At 39.3% G+C, this 19,340-nt stretch overlaps 1 protein-coding gene across 1 annotated transcript in view; it reads left to right on the top strand.

Moving 5' to 3' along the window:
- The window catches only part of LOC108036724 (semaphorin-1A), a 170,059-nt gene extending 151,041 nt beyond the window's left edge, over nucleotides 1-19,018 (top strand). Inside the window, 15 exon segments of the mRNA XM_017113023.3 lie at nucleotides 425-513; nucleotides 731-872; nucleotides 1,302-1,423; nucleotides 1,498-1,578; nucleotides 2,003-2,148; nucleotides 6,064-6,146; nucleotides 6,228-6,371; nucleotides 6,436-6,547; nucleotides 7,361-7,503; nucleotides 7,575-7,703; nucleotides 8,661-8,868; nucleotides 9,807-10,077; nucleotides 10,138-10,191; nucleotides 12,400-12,472; nucleotides 12,978-19,018. Coding sequence (XP_016968512.1) covers nucleotides 425-513; nucleotides 731-872; nucleotides 1,302-1,423; nucleotides 1,498-1,578; nucleotides 2,003-2,148; nucleotides 6,064-6,146; nucleotides 6,228-6,371; nucleotides 6,436-6,547; nucleotides 7,361-7,503; nucleotides 7,575-7,703; nucleotides 8,661-8,868; nucleotides 9,807-10,077; nucleotides 10,138-10,191; nucleotides 12,400-12,472; nucleotides 12,978-13,834 — 2,654 coding nt within the window. The 3' untranslated portion in view covers nucleotides 13,835-19,018.
- Nucleotides 19,019-19,340: the final 322 nt, after the last annotated feature.

Raw genomic sequence — 19,340 nt, 5'->3', positions numbered from 1 at the left:
ATAGGTACACAATAAAGCGGAAATGATCATAAGCTGTTTAATTGTATTATTATTTTTTAAGATTTTTTTTAAATTTCTGCTATTGCGCACTTACATTTTGAATTAGTATTATTTATTAAGGTTTTGTAAATATTGCAGTAAGGAAATTGAGCTCAATATTGAATATTATTTCCGTAAGATTTTGTTAAATCACTCATTCAGTTAAATCTGGTATTTAGAACTGTACTGTAAGTAATTAACCCATTACATCCAAAATATGTTGTGCGTTAGCGTACCTAGAGGCACCCTTACTGACTGATGTCATAAAATACTTGCGTACATCATAAGTTCATGGAAATTGACGGCCATAAAAATATTTACAATATCGAAAACCATAAATGTATTTGATCACCGAACTTTTTACCATTGTCTTGTTTTTTCGCAGCGCCGAACTTCGTGAGCTCATTTACGCAGGGAGACTTTGTCTATTTCTTCTTTCGGGAAACCGCTGTGGAGTTCATCAACTGCGGCAAGGTGAGTGCACATACGAAAGGAAGACGAGATTCGCAATCAACTCAAGGCGAAGCAAAGAATGCAATCCAATGCAAGGAAAACTCGAATAAAGTTGCACAAAATAACTGCTGATGCTTGGCATTCTCCGTGGGCTTATTTATGCTCCACAGATTGTCCAGACAATTTCTAGCCCCAAGGTGAGAAGAATTAATGTCCTATCTTTCGATTGTCCTTTCAGGCGATTTATTCGCGCGTCGCCCGCGTCTGCAAATGGGATAAGGGGGGCCCGCATCGATTCCGAAACCGCTGGACGTCCTTCCTTAAGTCCCGACTCAACTGCTCCATTCCTGGCGATTATCCCTTCTACTTTAACGAGATCCGTAAGTTTCCAGACTATAAAGCAATGCATCTGCAGCGTGAAAACACAGTCGTTGTTATGTACAGAAAATTAGTTTTCGAATTCATTCACTACAATATTAAAGTTGTAAACAGTTGGTTGTCGTCCGATTAACTGATATGCATACCAGTTTTTATTTAAACTAAATTAACCGTCCGAAGCAATGTGATTTGGTTGTCAAACTTCAATTTTATTTTAATTGAAACCGCAAAATTAAGAAGTGCGAACGCTATAGTGTATGCTACCGACTAGCCGAATACCCGGTACAATCAGCAACTTTTTTATGAACAACATGTCGATTAGGGTGGTCTAAGAAATGAAAACTTGTTCTCACCGTTTTACATGGTAGATTAAGGACCGTCAAAAATGTAATCATAAATAAAAAAAAAATGTATTTATTTGACAAACTTAGAATCGGCCAGCAATTTAGTGGAGGGACAGTATGGCTCTATGAGCTCGAAACTGATCTACGGAGTCTTCAACACGCCGAGCAACTCGATTCCTGGCTCAGCGGTTTGTGCATTTGCCCTTCAGGTAAGTTTGTCTGCGATTGAATTGTTTTCTGAAATGGAAAATTAAATTTTGGTCGTTCTTTTCCGCACCCACAGGACATAGCCGATACGTTTGAGGGCCAGTTCAAGGAGCAAAGCGGCATCAACTCCAACTGGCTCCCAGTAAACAATGCCAAGGTAAGTGCTGTCCTTAAGCGTTGAGGTCCAAAATCAGGAATGCCTTGCGACCGCAGTCTAGCACATCTGTTGCCTGGAAAATTTATGACTTTTAACCGACTTGCCATAAAAATGTATTTCTTGCTTGCCACAAAATTTACATCTCGAATGCTTCTGCCAATTTCCAGCACATGACGGCACATGTCGCCATCGATTTGTATTTCGTCCTTATTTGGCATGAAGTTTTGCAACTTTAAAGGGTTAATGACAGACTGTATTAAACTTTTAAGCAAATGAAAGGCTTTTTAGGCGAATTATTAGTAGTCAATCGGAATGCCAAGTCGATAATTTTGTTGAAATTCCCTGACATGCATCTGCTGCAAAAAATGTCTACTTTACGTACATTTAAAATGTTATAAATCGCCTGTGCCTCTTTTTTATCTAGGTGCCCGAACCTCGCCCTGGCTCCTGTCACAACGATTCGAGAGCTCTTCCGGATCCCACATTGAACTTCATCAAAACGCATTCGCTAATGGACGAGAATGTGCCGGCATTTTTTGGTCAACCGATTTTGGTCCGGACGAGCACAATGTGAGTATCTGCACTGCAGCTTATGCACGTGGTCGTTATTTCGTTGCTTTGTTACTTCCGTTTCCTGTGGGCGAGATGTGACAGTAAGCTGTGAGCAGTAAATAACTCCACAGTCTGCCAAGTGGCCAAATCCGCCTAGTTTAGAGGTTGAAGTGCGTAGCATACGTTTAAAAATGATTTGGCTTACATGTAGTGGTCAAAGTGTTTACTGAGGGACGATCATAATGCGAGGTCCTGTAATCACGCACTGCTATACATTTCTCTTCAATGGGGGGCAGCACCCCTCGAATACATGAAAATTCGACCGATGCTAGTTCGTGAATAACCGTACACCGAAGCACCCTGAACTGCAAGCACGGGTGAGTTATTCGCGTAAATTATTTGCCAGCGATTTCGCCCTCTTGCCCTAAGGGTGAATTTAAAAATTCAATTTGGTAACTTTTCTGTGTAATTGAGCCACAATTATGGCAAAATACGCCAAGATGTGAGCTGGCAAAGCGGTGAAACTTTAAAGAAGTCTGAATCATAGGCGAGCCACCGAGCACCACTTTCGACGAAGAGGTAGTGGTGCACAGTGGGCCAACTTGATCCGGTTCAAGCCAAAAATTTTGCTTCCGTAAATCGTTGAAAAACAAAGAGAAGCCTAAGAAATCAAATTAATGAATTGATACCTACCGTATTATTTATTACTCAATTTTGCTATCCCTCTTAACTATAAACGTAAAATTGGATTATTTTGAATCAAGAAGCATTACCATACTAAATGAAAAATATATTATACTCGTACATTAGCTTCAAAAAAGAATAATCCGAAAACTACATATTCCACGATAGTTCGTGCTCTTATCTTTGGATTGAGCCTATTAGATCTCTATTTTCGGATTATTCACAACCAAAAAGCTACAGAGTGGAAAGCCTCAATATCAAAAAGCCTTTGGGGAACTATGGATGAAAGCCACTGTGCGGGTACTCAGGTAGGGTAGCTGCAGTTGCCTGTGCGATAGTTTGAAGCAAACGAAGCGAGCCAGCCAGAAGGAAATGCATGGATGCGCCGAGGAGGCAACCCGTAACGAAAATATGTATGCTCAACTGAATAAATTAGAATGAAATATGGCACACGTAGCAACAAAGCAGTCTGCGGACCTGCTCCAGCATCCGCATCCCCTCCATGTCCGCATCCACGTACCCTTAACTTTTGTGTGCCACATGAGCACACCACAACAAATGTGAAGTGGGTGAAGTGGAGCCGCCATTTTCTGCAACTGACTCATTGCATTTTGGGGGCTGGAGCAACGGATGCACCGCCCGAGGATCTGGTCGTGCATCGGAATTTAATCAAGACCCCAGGACACTCATTTGAAAGCCATTAAAATGCGCAAAAGTTACTCCATGTCAATTTTTTGGCTCAGCTTTTCACATGCGACATCTCGTCAGCATCATGACTTTATCTTGATTTATATCCTCCTGCCTTAAATTGGGATTTTATATTTCAAATCTTTGTTAACTGTCCAGAGTCAACAAATCAGTTTGTTAACTAGGTCCTAAACTTAGCCACGCAATGGAGAACAGTCAATATTTAATTTTTAAAAGTTTAATAATAATTTTTCCCTGCACCCCAAAAGTATTCTTCCAGTGGTACTCTCGTCAGCCAGTTCAGGCAGCAACTATACTTTACCCTTAACTACAAGGTGTATGATAATAAGCCTAATTGGTTAAAATTAATTAAAGTAGGGCACTCAAAATAAAAATCACAAACAACACATCCTAAGGTTCTCTGGTTTTTAAAATTCAAATAAATGGTAGTTGACAAAGATTCTCGAGAACTTACGGGACTTGGCCAAAACATAAATTTATAATAATATCGTTTGGGGCCCGAATTGTTGTCTCGACTTAAGTTCAATATCCCAGCTAGTTGGCAGTTTGGGCTACGTTAAAAATTGCTTCCTGACGCAGACCGGAAGCGTCCCATATTCAACCGATTTCAGCCAGCTGGCTGACCATATCCCGCCTCTTCCTGACCCAAGGTAGCATTGTCCCCAACATGCTCTTATCGTTTTCACCACCAGCTTAGCAGTCAGCTCTTGGGCTGCAGGAGGTGGACAAATAACGACTAACTTCCCTCCGGTTCCTGCCATTTGCCTGCCGTCTTGGCTGTCATCGTCGCCGTTTGAACTCGTCGGAGCGGAACAAAAAGTTGGCAATATTTTTGCAAGTTTTAAGGCCAGGCTTTTGACTTTGACTCGAATCAAGAGGATCTATTAAATACGTATTTTAAACTAACACGTAATCTTTTGGTTTATATATTTTTTAATGGGAGAAACGTTATTTAAAATGTTCTTAATAGGGGAGAGTAGGTTAAGGATAGTTCTAATGGCTTTAATCGTTTGCACTAAAAATGCACTACATTTATAATTGAAGAATTTATGAATAGAAATGTCAGATTAAATAAATCTGTCCAAGACAATTTGTTGGATATGTTGTAGTATCACTTTCACCCACTCTCCCCTACAACGTAATTAATTATGTATTCCCTTCAGCTCCAATTAATTTTAAAACAAGGAAGAACGCTATAGTAGAGTGCCTCGACTATCAAATAGAAATACTCAGCTTAAGGGAGCAAACCAATAATGAAGGTTTATAAGCAGAAAATAGATATTTTAGGGCGCCGCCTACCCTTTTTTTTTTAGTAGATGTTATGTGGACGGCAGACAGATTTAAGCGTTCTGGCCATTTGTGGGCGTTAAAGTGGTGAGTCGATAGGAATTGATGAGACAAATACATTTTGTTTCTATCATAAAAACTGTAGGCGCTACAGATTTCGCGGATTGTGGGCGTTAGAGAGGGCGTGGCGTTTATACAGACGGACGGACAGACGGACGTGGCTAAATCGACTCGGCTTGTGATCCTGATCAAGAATGTATATACTTTATGGGGCAGAAACGCTTGCTTTTACCTATTACATACTTTCTGTCGAACATAGTATACCCTTTTACTCTAAGAGTAACGGGTATAGATACCAACATTTTTGAAGCCGAAACTACGTTTCTTGCTTGCCAGCAAAGTGAGGTAAAATTTAATTTATGAAAACCTTACAAATTCCATCCTTAACTTGTCTGAAATGAAAACTTTCTCCAATGAATTATTCGCGCAAATGTTGAGCCACTAAATTGTTGCTCCGTGCAGACCGGAGTCCCGAAAACAAGATTAGTTAATTAACAATAAAAAATCAGAGCAATGGAACCTAGATCCCAGCTCCCATTTGGAAGCTTCCCCCCCGGCTGCCGGGCATTTGCATTTAAATCGAGGCAGAAGGCATGCCAGCCAATGGACGTGGACCAGCCACAAATGTTGCAACAGCTCGGGTTTTGGGGGGACGGGCGTCGTTTGTGCGGTGTAATCAGAGGGAGATTTTCGTTTTTATTTCATTTACTTGTGTTGATGCTCGAAATATGTTTTTCCTACAAAAACACAAACTGTTGGTTGCTGCTACAGCAGTCGTCGCCGCATGTATGTATACCCCTCATGTTGGCAGTCGAGTGGAAGTGGTAGTTGTTCGCCTAGCCAGTCCTCGACTAACCCGTCCTGCCATTGAACCAGCGGGCCACATCCTTTGGCTTCACATCCTGAGAGAGGCGACCATTTCGGCGTCCGTCTATTGTTAGTGGACATTTAACCGAAATGACTGACGTTCGTCCATTGTCAGGAAAAATGGCCAACACAATGTCGCAAAACAAGGAAAAAGTGCTCTGACAGTATGTCCTCCATTTAGGAGCTGGCCACCAGGGCCGTTGATGAAAGAATTAGATGTAATTGAAATCGAACTGAAAAAGCAATTAAGAAGCAGATAAAATATGGAAAACGTTTATTTAGACGCTGTTCTTAAGGCTCCTACTAATTTCTTGTCCTTCTTCGCAGATATCGCTTCACCCAAATCGCTGTAGATGCACAGATCAAAACTCCGGGCGGCAAGACATATGATGTTATTTTTGTAGGCACAGGTGTGTAGCAAACTCACAATAGTGCATCGAGTCTATGCGATTTGGAAACAAGATTTATAATAACAATTCCCATTTTAACAGACCATGGGAAGATAATCAAGTCGGTCAATGCCGAATCCGCCGATGCCGCGGATAAAGTGACTTCCGTGGTCATCGAGGAAATCGATGTCTTGACCAGAAGTGAGCCCATTCGTAATCTGGAGATAGTTAGAACCATGCAATACGGTGAGTTGGGCGGCGAGGCAACAATGTTATGTGAGCGATTGCATTTTACCTATTTGATCCGCAGATCAACCCAAAGATGGCAGCTATGACGATGGAAAATTAATCATTGTGACGGACAGCCAGGTGGTAGCCATTCAATTGCACCGCTGTCACAATGACAAAATCACCAGCTGCAGGTAAGTGTCGTGCCACCGTCCTTGCATCCGCCTATCCAGACAATGGCATTTTTATTATGTTGCAACAATTTGCGGGACTCCCCTGTGACTTGTCAGGCACACGACATTCCAATATGCAGTGTAATCGTGGGGCTTTCACTCGACTTGAAAATCATAAGTGTATCCGACACCGTGATCACATTTGTTTTCCTCTTTCCCTCGTTCATAAGATATTTAAATATTCGGAAAGATAATACAAATGTTCAACGGATGTTTTTTAATTATATCTAACTTAAATGTACCAAATGATATTCAAATATTGGGAAAGAAAATATATTACAACGTTCAACCGATGTTTCTTAATTATATCTAGATAAATTTGAACCAAATGAAATACAAATATTCTGAAAGAAAATAAATTTTAAATTTTCAACGGATGTTTCTTAAATATATCTTACTTAAATGTACTAAATGATATTCAAATATTCGAAGAGAAAATACATTTAAATGTTCAACGGATGTTCCTTAATTATATCTAACTTAAATGTACCAAATGCTAATTAAGTACTCGGAAGGATAACTCATTTTAAATGTTCGAGGGATGCTTCTTAATGATATCTAGATAAAATTGAACCAAATGATATTCAAATATTCTGACATTTTTAACGGATGTTTCTTAATTATATCCAACTCAAATTGTAACAAAATGACAGTATTTAGTTTACGTAATTTCTGTTCCCCGAACACAATGCATTCGGGTCCCTGAAGTCAATAAATTTTTGGATTCTTTTTCCCTGTGCATGAACTTATCCTCAATTTTTCGTATGCCCGCAGTGAGTGCGTCGCATTGCAGGATCCTTACTGCGCATGGGACAAAATTGCCGGCAAGTGCCGATCCCACGGAGCGCCCCGATGGCTGGAGGAGAACTACTTCTACCAGAATGTGGCCACCGGCCAGCATGCGGCCTGCCCCTCAGGTGACTGCCAAGATTGGCCAGCCAGGACTGGCCACAGAAGCCAAGACTAACGCTTTTCCGTTCCCGCACAGGAAAAATCAATTCCAAGGATGCCAACGCAGGGGAGCAGAAGGGCTTCCGCAATGATATGGACTTATTGGACTCGCGACGCCAGAGCAAGGATCAGGAAATCATCGACAACATCGATAAGAACTTTGAAGGTGACCTAGCGAAACGCTCTCCTGCACATTTTTATCATCTTTATTTTGCATTCGATCGCTTTCTATTATGCACGTACCTGCTTGTCCCTACCCAGCAGTCGACCTTGCTTGCTTTCTGCGTGCCTACCTTGCAAATTACCTTCTCCTTTCTCCGGGATTCCCTGATCTTCGACTGCCGAAGTTGGCACTTCAGGCCGTCTAAGTCCCGCCCCAACTGCAGCCTTGCACTTTGTTTTAAGCGAATTAGATGTTATGAGCTTTAGTTTATTGGTGACCCGGTACTCGGACTCCCCTTATACTGCGATGCCCTATATGCTATGTATATGGTTGTGGTTTTATACCTATGGAGATAAGCTTCGACTGTAGTGTTTTATTTCTTCTTGGCGTTATGACACCTGCTTAACTTTCGACAAACTCTGTGAAGATAAATACATTTCAAAGCAACCCTCACCAAAAAGACTACAAGTGAATTATCCAGTCAGTTAGTGGAAACGTAAGCAATTGTCAGAAGATCTTACCTGCCACATTAAAAAATATTTGGTAAAATGATTGAAAACAAATATAAATTTCTTTAACCAGATGCAGCTCTGTTAGTTTTGCCCTCTTAAACTTTTTAGACATACTTTTATCTAAATAAGTGTTACCCCGTTGTTGTTCAACTTTACTAACTGTTCTTACTCACGTTTTTCTCGTTTTTTCATTATGATTTTTAAACGATTACCGTGCATCAACCTTACCGTGCGTTATAAATTCGATGTTTGGATGTTTATTGATGTCGTTACAATAATGGACCAATCTCCATTCTACCCCACACTGAAACAAAACCTACCCACCTGAACCGAAAAACCGGTTACATATTTGTTGTGATTTTTAATGTTTGTTGAATATTTTGCCTAATGCACAATGTATCAATGCGCAATGACCACTTCTTTATTTATGATAACGCACTAACCAAAGGTCCCCAAATCTCTGCAGATATTATCAACGCCCAGTACACGGTGGAGACCCTTGTGATGGCCGTCTTGGCCGGCTCGATTTTCTCGCTGCTGGTGGGCTTCTTTACAGGATACTTCTGTGGTCGCCGATGTCATAAGGACGAGGACGATAATCTGCCGTATCCCGATACGGAGTACGAATATTTTGAGCAGCGGCAAAATGTCAATAGGTAAGTGCTATAGCTCTTGAAAGCCCCTGCCAGTCCTTGAGCGATTATATTGAAGTGCGTTTTGTCTACATGACCGATCACCCCAAGTTAGGAATTCCGCAAACCACGAATAGAAATTCCTGAGGAGTTCTGTAGCCTTGTGTCGAATGCGACTCAAGCGCATGTTGCGATGAGCATTTCATCGTCGTTCTCTTGCGTTCAGCAAAACAGCACGATAAGTTTTCTGCAGTGAGGATAGACGTTATGTATCGAATTAAAATCTTAATACATGGGCAGCTAAAAATCAGTCCAGGCTTGTGGAGAGTACGGTTGATAAAACTATCGATATCACTATCGATACTATCGATGGTTTTAAAAATGAGGAAACAATGATGGTTTCGAAAAAAGGTTATGCTTAATATTGAACTTCGTTTCACTTTAACTGCAATAAATTTGAGTTCATTTATTTTTCTATGATCAATGATATAATCATATAATCACACGTTTTCAGCTACCTTTTGTTTAGTTTTCGATGACTATGTCCGTCCGTTTCTACTTAAGCCAGTGTCTCAGTTTTAGAACTATCGGAATAAAGCTTTCTCAAAATGTTATTTTCCCTGCAGGTAGTATATATTATATATATTGTGTGTCCCTTATACGAATTATTCGTTATTTTTTATCATAGTCCGTTCAAGTAAAGTTCTTTCAAAATCGGGCTAATAAAGGTACTAGTGAAACAAGTAAGAGCAAAGGTTACCAACCAACTTTTATTTTTTTTTTTTTTTTGTTATCATATGCTGTTCTTCTCTAGGTGAAGCTCTATTTTGAGAATAAAAAATAACTTTCTTGTTTTTATTGAAACGGCTGACTTTCTTAATTTTGTCCGTTACCTCGCACTAAAGGTTTTCTGACTGGTTTTAGGTTTTCAAAGAGTATTTAAAACGAATTTCCCCCCTCAGCTTCCCTTCGTCCTGCCGCATCCAGCAGGAGCCCAAGCTGCTGCCTCAGGTGGAGGAGGTAACGTACGCGGAACCGGTGCTTCTACCCCAGCCGCCGCCGCCAAACAAGATGCACTCGCCAAAGAACACGTTGCGCAAGCCGCCCATGCACCCGATGCACCAGGGCCCCAACTCGGAGACCCTCTTCCAGTTCCAGCCCGACGGCTACAATACCCAGCAATCGTATCGCGGTCGCGACAACTTCGGAACCCTACGTTCCCACCAGGTGATGGTGAGTACTTCGGACTGCACGATTCTAAATCCGGTCTGTACAATATATTTTTATCTCCAGGGCGACAACTATAGGCGCGGAGATGGATTTTCCACCACCCGCAGCGTCAAGAAGGTGAGTTGGGCCACCATTGCGCAACGAACTGGTCGAGCCGTCCGATTTGTTTTTATTTCCCGACTATCTATTGTACTACAACTAATCTTTAACCGTAACCCTTGCGCTCTTATCGATGTTGTTCGATATTTATTGACATTAGTTTACTAACTTGCTCGTCCATCGAGAGTTTTTGTGCCTCGCTTGTGTTTGATTGAACTCTCCTTACACAATCGTCGATTGGTGTATTTCATAGTCTCACCTTTTCAATCTTTGTGTTAGTATGTAGGAGTGTGCGCGAGTTCCTGGCACCACGTCGTGTATATAGTATATAGCTCAAATTCGCATCACAATTATAATCATAACCCTCATACATGTTGTTCTTAACGTTGTAGATAATGTCGTTGTTCTGATATAATTTATTTGTAAACTCATTGCATGCCTTCATTTTGTTTTACCACTTATAAATCATTATTATTTTACGTTATATAAAAGTCCTGGACTGGACAAAGTGGTCCGCGGGAGTTCGTTTTAAGGATAACTCTCCTAAAACAATCATTTTTAATACATTGCTGTATTTCCCCAAAATAAACTGGCTTTCCGCTTGTTCGGTGGCCACGAAATAACATGTCTTAATATAATTAATATGCTATTACTCCCAAAATTCCCAAGTTCCCCCAACGCATGCAATGGTGCCATATTCTTCAGTCACCCCATTCCATAGTTTATGTTTTGGGGGTCTAATTTACATCTGGAAATACACCAATCGCTCGAATTAAGTGGGGTTGGATCGTTTCAGGGCTTTCATATACCCCACCTCTATCGAAGCATTTTGTACAGTACCGTTCCCACTACTTACTCAACTTCAACTCAGCGGAAAACTCATTCTATCGATACTAACTTTTGCATACCATAAACTACACAACAAATCTATCTCTATCTATTCTCTATTCTTCTTCCCCTTTTTACATTAGGTTTACCTTTGAGACGGGAGTGGGGCGGCTGAAACCAGTCAGGGACTAATTACCCAAAATATGGTAAATACTTATTTATAACTAAAGCCATTTCCGTTAATTTGTTTGACATAAATTTCTTTTATTTTTACTTTATTTTTATTTTACCTTCTGTTGATTCGTTTCATTGGCCGGCTTGCGTTTGCTGTAATATTTAATATGGAAAATATTTTGCTCAAAAGCTGCAATACGGAGCTCCCTTCACAACGAGCTAAACCGCAATTCCATAGGCAAAAAGTAATCTTCAAAATCTTCCCGATATCACGATCTCTTCCATAAGTTATTTTTGAATTTTGGAGCACCGCTGCAAATTTGGTTTTAATTTTTGATAGTTGTATGGTCGCTGTTGCAGAAGCTTTGTTGCTTGCTATCTCCTTCTCTCTTCACTCACCACTGCTTTGGTTCAACACTACACACTTTCGAATGGCTAAAAGGGTTATCGGTCAATTAATCGTTCAATCGGTCAATCAGTCAATCGGTCAGTCAGGCCAGTCAGCCATCCCGCGCCCACCTCGCTTCGCCAACCGCCAGCGCCAACACTTCCTTCAACCTTCTTTGACCTCGGCGTGAATAATAGGGTGTGAGTGCTTGCTTGATTGGATGGGACGCTGCCCGAGTTACCCATTGCTGATAGCATATTTCCCCAAACCTCACCCACTGGAACCGCTTGATCTCTTCTGCATGGGCGCCAAGAACCGCAATCCCTAACCATACTCCTTACAGTAAAATACGCGAAAAGAACGGATTAAAGTGCGTGTCTGTGTGTGCATTGCAAACTACTTTTGATAATTAAGACCCAAATATAAAATACCCGGTAATATTAGACTGCTACCCACATTATACACAAACTTATTTTGCTTTCCTTTCTATATGTGCTACACGTTTATTTTCCTTTTTTGCTTGCCCACTAAAAATTTCAGACCACAAGTAAATGAAGGATTTTGCATTAACACCTGAGAAATCCAAAAGAAAACGGTACACAAACTTAAAACCCTGTTGGTTTATAGAACCACACCTTAAAAATACCTCTTGAAATTGGCTAGCCTTGCAACATTTGAGAGCAAACATTGATTGCGAACGTATTTCCCTAGATTGGAGCAATTTAGCATTTTATACTTTCTTGTGTTTTATTTCCTTCAACAATTACATGAGTAACCTCCAAAACAATATTTTGAATATAAACGAAGAGAAATTGATAAACACTTCAACCCCATAGGCTGTAAGCAACACAAACACACGAAACAGAAGTCTTGGTCGCGCAAGAAGACAGCCGCCCCGTCATGGCATTGGTAAGTTTAAAACCTGAGATTCATTAAGTTAGACTAACGACTTGACTGGCCAACAGCACCCACAGACACCGACACCGACACAGACACTGACACTGACACAGACACAGATACTCCCTCTGGAAGGACCTACTACTGCCATCCCTCTGTCAGCAGGCCTTTCTTCTCTAAATCGCCCTGATCGATATGTGACTAGATACTTGGGACTGTCACAAAATCAAAATGTTTTGTTTTAACTATTTCTTAAGTAAAAAATACGTGTTCTTCCTGTTTTATGTGGTATTAATTTTCCCTTTCACAATCGCTATTTTGTTTGATACGTGTACCCGTAGATTCTGTGTGTGTGCGAGTGTTTATGTGCATGTTGCAGCAGATTCAATGTTGTCTCGAAATATGCGTTTCCATTAGTGTGTCCAGACCTAAGCATCGATGCAACATGCACCCAAGCCCAAGCACCCAACCAAGTCTGATTTTCGCAACTAATTCGAGTGTTTTCCGGCTCTTGCAGTAACTCAACACCGTTCAAATAGCCCCCAGCAGCAACAGCAGTCACAGCAGCCGCACTCCAGTTCCGGCTCCTCACCCGTAATGTCCAACAGCAGCAGCAGTCCGGCCCCGCCATCCAGCAGTCCCAGTCCGCAGGAGAGCCCCAAGAACTGCAGCTATATCTACCGTGATTGATTGATATGCAACACCAAATCGATGCCACTCATCCAGGCGCAGTCCACGCACACCCAGCCACACCACCACCCACATCCGCATCCGCACCCGCACCCGCATCCGCCCCTCGGTCCGACCACGCCCCCAGCACAGCCACTCGCCGAGAGTCCGATTGTCGGCAGGACATATGCCAAGTCCATGCCGGTGACGCCAGTTCAACCGCAATCGCCGCTGGCGGAGACGCCTTCCTACGAGCTTTACGAACGCCAGTCCAACGCCAGGTTCTATTTCAATGATGACGACGATGAGGATGAGGAGATGGAGGACACCTCATCGCTGGCCATGATCACACCGCCTCCGCCATACGACACACCTCACCTGGTCGCTTCGCCACCCTTGCCGCCGCCCCGTAGGTTTCGCTTCGGCAACAGGGAGCTGTTTAGCATGAGTCCTGCCGGAGGCGGAGCCACGCCAACGACCTCGGGAAGCTCCACCAACCGCGGCAGCAGCGCCATAACGCCCACCAAGCTGAGTGCAGCGGCAGCGGCGATGTTTGCCGCCCCCCAAATGGCCACCCAGCTCAACCGGAAGTGGGCACACCTCCAGAGGAGGCGGCGCAGGCGCAACAGCAGCTCCGGCGATTCCAAGGAGCTGGACAAGCTAGTGCTGCAATCAGTCGACTGGGACGAAAACGAAATATACTAGCAATAAGCCACTGATCAGAAACAAAAATACTATCACACGAAATGAATAGACTACAATTTCACTTTTTAAGACATCTTCAGACAGTTGTTCTATCAGTTGTGCTATCTAGAATGGAACTGGTTTCTGTTTCCTAAAAAGTGAACAATGAACTATAAATTTAATAAAAGACGTGTTTTTAGGCAGGATATTCAGAGCTTGATATTAAGGTAGTAAATTGTAACCGACATTGCGCTAGTCTCAAATGAGGAGAGTAAATTATATAAATTGTAATCTTTCACCTATTAAGCAAATGTTTAGATTTTTTACAATTTAATGCATTTTTAATTTTAAAAATTTATTTTTTTTAAAAGAATAAGGTCGAAACTAACAAAATTCATTCGACGTAAACTAAATGTTTGATTTATTTGTGAAAAATATTTAGTTTATTAAAAAATCTATTAACTGTGATCTCCCTAACTAAAAAGTTACCATTTACTACCTTAAATTTTCACAAGTTCACAAGTGGCTTATTCACTTCTCCCCCAACCCTCCCCCTCCCTTATACGATAAGTAGCAATCGAAGAAATCATTCATCAGCGATAGGAAGTGGATCGGGACTTACTTACACACAAAAGCCAGAGAAGTTATACACGAGATTTATAGTTATATAGCCTTTACATATTCTATTCCCAGATCTGCTAAGTATACACGAGCGTAGCATAACATACATATTTATGACTATATACCTTTTGATTACATAGACACGGTTCAAGAAAGTTACGCTGAATCGGATCTGATAAATGATATTGTTAGTTACCACTGCAAAAAATGAACAGTTGTATATATTAATCCTAAAGATTGTCAAGACGTAACGTAATCTAAGCAAATCTTATTCGAATAGAGTATACACGACATACAAGATTTTTTGCATTTAACCCAGAGAAAGTAAAAATAGAATAAATTTGAGAAGCATAAATAGTTGCGGAAGATGATGAAACAAAACAAAACGCTTATTACTGATTTACACAAAACAAATTAATTACCGAAATAGTAGAAAGGCAAACAAATTAGTATTAAGCCGTCAAAAACCGGGGAAGTATAAGGGAATCGCATTCGGGACTCATTCCGAACTGGATCTGGAACTGTAACTGTCAACTGCAATGCAGCTTTCTATCATAATCGAATCCATCGAGTGCTTTTTCTATTGTCAATTTAAGTTTCAGAGCCTTAAGCTGTAGTAGTTCTTCAGACTCCAGTGCTTCAGTCTGCCGTAGAAAAATGTAAATTATGTACAGGACTATAAGCATTATTTAACCGATCTGTACAGAAAGCAGAATGTGCGATATGTGCCATAATTGGGTATGTGCCCACCATGAGTTTAGTTGTTATTGTTTGCAATGATTCAGAATAGTTCTGTACTGAGAACCGAACTCGCTCTCTTTGTATATATACAAACATACCTAAATATGCATGATAAGGGACACACAAATTTCATGTGCAGTGATCGATCAAAATTTAGTGAAAGCATTTAAGTAAACTTTAGCCTAACCACATAGGGTTTGTATTATAGATTGGGCCAGAGAGCAGAACAAAACTTTTGAAAATATTTTCACTAGGGGCATTGCTAATGTTGTTCACGTAATAGAGTATATTAGAAATAGGCTAAGCTAATCGGTACTCAATATTTTGTATGAGAAACATCAATCATCATCCGATCAAACTTGGAAATTGCGTTGCAAAACGAGTAAAAAGCGTAGAAATATCTAAATCAAAGCAAATGTATAAACTGAAACCCCATAACAGACAGTAGACTTAAAGTAAAAATACAAACGCAAGCGTATATATTAATTAATATATACTTTATCAAGCTGCAATTTAGTGCTTTTGATATGCAAATTTACTTTTTGACAAAATGTATACAACCGAAAAATCAAGAGCGTAAAAACACAAAGTTGAAGAAATGCGATTAAATTGAAAAAGCCAAAGACACAAACCATAAAAAGATTATTTTTCAAAGTTATTTATCGTTAAGTTTATTTATTGGGTTTCTTTTTATTTATAATTTAATGTATGTATGTAATTGCGCAACAATATACGTAGCAAGGTAGTGTCTGTTTATGCTTACTTTGTTTTTAAATTGATTGATTTTTTCCCACTTTAAGATACCCGTGTCGAGTACTTTGAAAGCAATACAAACACTTAAAATGTTTAAGCAAAAAACAAACGCAAAGAATCAGCCACATAGAGTAGCAGCAGATGGATAAAACTAGGAATACACTAGAGTTTTGAACTAATTCTAGATCTACGTCATCTACTTATACAAGTACACACAAGATTAACTGAACCAGATCATTAACTTTTATACACTTTACCATTTACATATATACAAGCAAACTGAAAGCCGATTACCGATTATTCAATATATATACAAGGCAAAGTTGGACATGTAAATGTAAATTAAGCCAGGTTGCAATTGAAAGGTTTTACAGTAAAGCATGCCTACAAACATAAATCAGCAACAAGAAGATCAGAGAATCCATGAATATATACTTATACATACATAAAAATAGATGACCCATATACATACACTTATTAAAAACTTTAGAAGAAAGGTTCTTTAGAAATGCTTTTAAATAAAAATAAAAAAAAAATAAAAAATGAACAAAGTGATGTAATAAACTCACAAAAACAACTTATTTAAGAAAAATATTTTATTAAAAACACGTAATATAAAAAAAAACAGAGTCAAGCGCAAAAAGTCATCTAACGTTCTTAAAACTTTCAGAAAAAGGGCATGCCTTTGTGAGATAAGTCAACTCAGACACTTTTTTAGAAGAAATTAGAGTTGATAAAGCGACGTCGTTGAAGAAACTTTAAAGATAAATATAAGCTAAACGGAAACGATTTTTAACTTTCTCCGTATAAGACGAAAACAATTATTACCTACAGATTGTAGAGAGCGCATTCGTATTTGCTAATTAGCAACTATAAAACTATAAAGAACAGCCAACACTTAAAATTAGAAGAGAAACCAAGAACCCAAATACCAAAAAAAAAAAACAACCCAAGATACGACACACCCAAATTTTAATTTTTCATTAAAAACTATATATATTCAAGTGCTTCTTACATAAAATAAATATAAAAATATATGAAAAACTTATAAAAGATTAAATGATATATATTGCGAGCAGGCATTATAAATACCCACTAACTAGGTTAAGACATTTACCACAATCTTGATCAGTACATAAAAACTGCATTATTATGTTTTGTGGAATCAAGCGAACTATTACAGATAATGGAAATCAGATTACTGAGCGGACTTAGAGTAAGCGTAATAACTCTGTACGATACCCTGTTCCGTTTGGTTGTATAATTTCTAAGTAGCCAGCTCTCTTACATATAGAATAAATACAAACACACACTGACACGTAATCGATGCATTTTACTTACTTGAAGGCCATAAACAAAACAAAGTTAAGCGAGTTCACGAATTCAATTTATATAATTATGTTAAGATTTTATAACGCAACAAGCCTAACGTATGCATTACCTATATGAATATTATTATGCAAAACTTTGTAAATACTTCATCAACCAAATAAATATTCCTCAAATCAAAAAAACAACATCAGATCCCTAACTGAAACAATATGAGCCGGAAGCATTTAATTTTCCCCAAATGGCATCACACCCACACACAGTTCTTAAGAGATGCTTGAGCATACGGTCCGCAAGTATGTTACCCATTCTTTAGCGGTTACAAATACGTAAGGATAAATTAAATTGTTGAAAATGTAGCGCAAGATCGTACTCAGTAACGAACTTATCGAAAACCCCGAGAGTATAACAAATGCTTAATCTATAAGTTACGAAAGTTAGACACAAAACGGTACTTCCAAGCAACTATAAAGCTAACAGCAAGCCATTTAAGTGTATGAACAAACACGCAATCTAAACTTTATGAATTGAGTTCCCTAATTCCGCTTATAGGCACCGAAAGAATAAACCCTGATCTCCCAAAGAAGTTCGGATTGGTAGCGGTTCGTGCAAAACGGTTCCCTCATTTCCTCATTCCTCGAGAGAAACCTTCTTTACATATAGAACTCCCTTTCGGATTTCCTCAAGTTTTGGATTTGGCTCAAAGCAAACGATTCACAAATGAATACTTTAACTCTTTACTATTGACGCGAGAAATATGCGGTATCTTAAATTAAAGCAGCACTGCAAATCGAAGGTCTACGGCATAAAAAAGAAAAATAAAAACAACACGAACAACTAAAAATTGTTAGTAAAAAGACTGAGCTACAAAAAATATAAAACAAAAACCAAGGAGACGAAGGAAAACAAAAGCAAAAAACAAATCAGTGAATCTTTGATTAAGTGACAAATTAATCAATGTACTTTTTTGGGTAAACGACTTTCCATTCGTATGATTTCCGTATGTCCTAAATTTCGTTAGAAGTTCCTAGGGTAATCGCAGGCAAACCGATAAGTACACCACACGCAATCGCGCCACTTTAAGGAACTTCTGCGTTTGTTTCTCACTTCACAAGGATTAATTAGTTGGAGGGAAGCAGCTAACAAAATACGTAATTTGATACATTATTTTTAAGTTCGAATCTGGATTTGAGTAAAGAGGCTGTTTTCCTTTCGACCACTGCCACAGCATAATCGAGATTAAAATACATAGAAATAATATATATAAACACTTATATACATATATAGACACAAGTATATATGCATAAACTTGCTTTTAGCTTTCCTAGAACTCTGATTTCCATACATGAAAGTACAGTAAGCTGCGAGTCATAGGAAAAAGCCAATCTCAGACACGAAAAAATTAAACTCAATCTGATGAAAATGACACGAACCCAAATTCGGTTCGAGACAAACCAAACGGATCGAAATTCATTTTGAAGAAAGTCACACACAAGTTTAACAAGCATGGCGAAAAGAGAAATAGAGTAAAGAAAACCAGCATATTATTAATGATTATTGTATTGTATTATTATAACTGAAATATTTAGATGAAATGACGATTCTTAATTATAACACATTATTATAAATACATACCGGACAAGCCGAAACAAAACAAGAAATTGAATATTGAACTTTAACAAGAAAAAAAAACAAAACGGAGGGAATGAAATCGAAAAATAATTAAAAAGGAAAATATAGAGAAAAATATTATATTATGAACTTGTACAATGCGTTTTATAATGATGGTGATGGCTTATTTATAATGGTATACTCTCTCTCCTAAATGAGGCGAGCAGTATTCCTAAAAGGTAATCACGTGTTTATACCCTTAACTTGTAGAGTGAAAGGTTATATTGCATTCGGAGAAGAGTATATAATAGATAGGAGGAAGAGTATCCGACCTCTAAAGTACATATATTTCAGATCAGCATCACCAGCCGATCCGATCTAGCCATGTCCTTCTGCTCGAGTGAAAGCTGACTCTTTACCTTCGAATGCAGCCCAAGGTTGTTCCCATTCTGACGCTTACTTCGGCAAGCCG

Source organism: Drosophila biarmipes, chromosome 2L (assembly GCF_025231255.1).
Source record: "Drosophila biarmipes strain raj3 chromosome 2L, RU_DBia_V1.1, whole genome shotgun sequence".
NCBI classification, from domain to species: domain Eukaryota; kingdom Metazoa; phylum Arthropoda; class Insecta; order Diptera; family Drosophilidae; genus Drosophila; species Drosophila biarmipes.
Note: the sequence above shows the minus strand (reverse complement) of the source record. Positions and strands in the feature narration are given on the sequence as shown.